Source organism: Erythrolamprus reginae, chromosome 1, assembly GCF_031021105.1.
Source record: "Erythrolamprus reginae isolate rEryReg1 chromosome 1, rEryReg1.hap1, whole genome shotgun sequence".
Taxonomy (NCBI): Eukaryota; Metazoa; Chordata; class Lepidosauria; order Squamata; family Dipsadidae; genus Erythrolamprus; species Erythrolamprus reginae.
The window spans coordinates 6921964-6925290 of record NC_091950.1 but is presented as its reverse complement, the minus strand read 5'-3'; the positions used below and the strand labels follow the sequence as shown (position 1 = coordinate 6925290).

At 40.2% G+C, this 3327-nt stretch overlaps 1 protein-coding gene across 1 annotated transcript; it reads right to left on the bottom strand.

Annotated features, from left to right (window-relative positions):
* Positions 1-787: 787 nt before the first annotated feature.
* LOC139171159 (endogenous retrovirus group 3 member 1 Env polyprotein-like) lies at positions 788-2830 on the bottom strand. The gene has a single exon (XM_070759488.1). The coding sequence runs from the start codon at positions 2828-2830 to the stop codon at positions 788-790; it is 2043 nt and encodes a 680-aa protein (XP_070615589.1).
* Between the last annotated feature and the right edge of the window lie 497 nt (positions 2831-3327).

The window sequence follows — 3327 nt, the reverse complement described above, 5'->3', positions numbered from 1 at the left end:
ATACTAGTTTGGCCAATCAAAAGAAAAGAGGAGTAGCAATGTATATTGATGAATTAATTGAATCTAAAGAAATATTTATTTATTTATTTATTTATTTATTTATTTATTACTTAGATTTGTATGCCGCCCCTCTCCGAAGACTCGGGGCGGCTCACAAATATATAATGATAGTGATGGAAGGATGTTGATAGTGCAATTAGATTTAGAAACAAAACCACTCATAATTGTCTCAATTTATGTACCAAATGATAACCAAAAACAATTTTACAAAGACTTGCATGAAAAAATTAATGAGTTATCAATTGAAAATATGATAATAATAGGGGATTTTAACACAATTTCAGATGACCAAATGGATTATACTGTTGTAGAATTGATGAGACATAAGCCAGCTCTTCCAGCAAAGGAAAGTTTATTGCGCAGGTTCAAAGCACAAACTACAAAATAAACGGCCTGAACCCCGAACAAATTACAGAGTCTTCCTTATATACTTATTCAAATATACAGTATCTCAGCATAACATATTGCCCCATATATGGTAATACAATTGCGGGAAATAAGGAAATTAGCAGATTTCGGTATACATCACATGCATTGACAAGCCAGACATCCTGTTTGTTGCAATCGCCTTGCTTAAGCAGATTTAGGACCCATATATAACTTTCTGCTGACACTTCAGTACTCCCCTTCCCTTATCTTGGTCCCATTATGCATTTGTTTAGTCGGACTGAGGTCAGGCTGACCCCTTTCTCAAGCTTTGGAAACAATAATGATTATGTTTGCCACATTATTCCCCCCTTTGTGACTCTTCTTCGTCAGCAAGGAGAGTCACATAACTAGGATCTGCGTCTGCTTGTAAGGTAGCATACTCCGATTCCTGATTAGCAGCAAATTCCCACATAGCTAATATTTGTGCAGTAGCCTTTCGATCAGCAAGCAAGGATAAGCTATTTGAAATAGTTCTAATGAACAGAGGTAGAATACATGGAATGAGTACACATCCAGCAGCAATTAGTCCAATAAATGCCACTATTGCCTGTAAGCCTGGTAATTTGGGAAACCAGGTACCAAACATTTCCTTTACATTAAATCCATTCCACACTTGGTCAGGGTTATGGGTTAGTTGTCGCAGTTCTGTTGTTAACTGCTTAATTACCTTCCCAGTTTCATCTATTTGCAGGCAACAGTTTGAAAGATTAAATTTACCACACACGCCTCCTTCCCTGGCTAACAGATAATCCAGGGCCAATCTATTTTGATACACAGCAGTTCGGATCTTATCAGTCGTTTCTGAAAGAAAATTGAGTGCACTATCTAAACGCTGCCCAGCTAGATCAAGAACTGCCTGTAATCTAATAATCCTATTCAACATATAAATGGGTGTTCGATAGCCCCATGACCCATCTTCTGCCCAAGTAGCTTTACCATATGTACATACAATTCTTTCAGAGCTCCAAATATCAGTCTCCTCATATTCAACAAGTTCCTTACACGGGAAATTGGAGAATAAGGAATCCACACCACGCCTTCTTCTATCGTTCTGTTGTCCCATTGACTCATACAATGGAACTCCTAGCAATTGACGGGCTTTGATCGGTAACAAGAAAAAGGACGGTTTTATCCATCCCAATACACATGACCCAGACCAATTTCTAGGCAGGGTCTCATAAGCCAATTTTCCACATATCCAATACATGTCATTGGGAGCAACCCATTCAGTATCAGATGCTGTGGAGAGTAAATAACTCAGATATGTAGTGTCAAATTTCAGGGGTTTTGTCGCATTTCCTGGCGAGCTCCATTTCTGGTATGTAATATCCCAAAACCCCAAACATATTAAATCTCCCTCATTTACACTTCCTGTCCTCAAGAAACAGTTTCTGCCTACTAGATTCGTAGACAGAGTCCATATCATTCCAGACAGCTTTTTCCTTTCAGTTATATTACCAGTGCGAGAGAGATTATTAAAAACAGAAGGCTCTGCCTCCATGGCTTCCCATGGCCATTGTTCACCCATATTAGTCCCTCCACATACAAAACAATTCTTCACCATGAGGGCTTTTGCTACTTCCTCTGCCATCTCAATAAACAGGTTATTTGCTTTGTTGCTAATGGGCAGGGGTTTTTCAAGCTTTCTGAGAGAGTCATACACAGACCAGCCCAGAGATTTAATTTCCCCCTCAATCACTTTCTCCACTTTAATGGTAAGATATGTCTTAGGGTCTTTCCCTTGTCCATCAATCCCAAAAGCATACGTTATCAGGGACGGAATGGATCTTTCAATTTCCATTATAATGGTATTTCCTTGTCCTCTTTGAAAGGTCTTCACATATTGACATCCTTTATACCCTCCACCTGTATAGTCACAAACACATTTCCATCCACTACACACTGAGGATCCTGCACATGGCAGCCAAGTATTAGGATTCCCGGTCTTCCAAGTAGGATCAACTTCACACAAATACTTATGATCTGATTTGTATTGGTTAACCCACGCACTACTTCCACAGGTAGTGGACCATCCTTTACTCACTGCTTTGCAGGCATCAAAAGTTAAAACAATAGGTGACTTACTCTGCTGCAAGTGGAGGGTGTAATTCACAAAATATAATCTACCATCTCCCTCTGGATCCTTCCGCCACCCCATAACAGGCAACCCTGTCCACAATGTAACATTCAAACGTATGGGGGTGCTAGGATCATAACATATCCGTTTACCCTGCAGGTTACATAAGCTATACATTGTCCTATCATGGATACAACTAAGCTTTAATGGCCTACAATCCTTGGGCATTTGAGTATGGTAGACTAAAGTGTTGATGGTTCGCATTCCCACCTTAGCTTGTGTGATACAAGAAATACACGCATCCTTAGATGGAGGCTTAGTAGCCAATAAGGGGGTTAATGATGTCTTTGGCACTTTCGACACACGAATTATAGGTAATTTCATTCTGTAACATAGAACCCCTTCAGTGCCATTACACCTATTATACATTTTTGGTCCTATAGTGCCATGCGTGCAAGGGGATAAATCAAATTGACTGCATGAGGAAGGTATTCCAATTGTGGATAACATCACTCCATCATTATTAAGACACTGTATGCACTTCTGCTCCCCTACAGCCCGGGCAATTCTTCTCCTATTATTCTTCCTGACTACTTTTCCTGTATTTGATGGCCCTGGGGGAAGTCGTACAATACAAGTACCTTTCCATCCTGGCTTCAATTGCTGTACAATTGTAACTCTTTCCCATCCCCAAAACACTGGTGGACCACATTCCAACGCCAAAAGGTCACCTATGCCCTGACTCCCTTGTCGTACAGTGG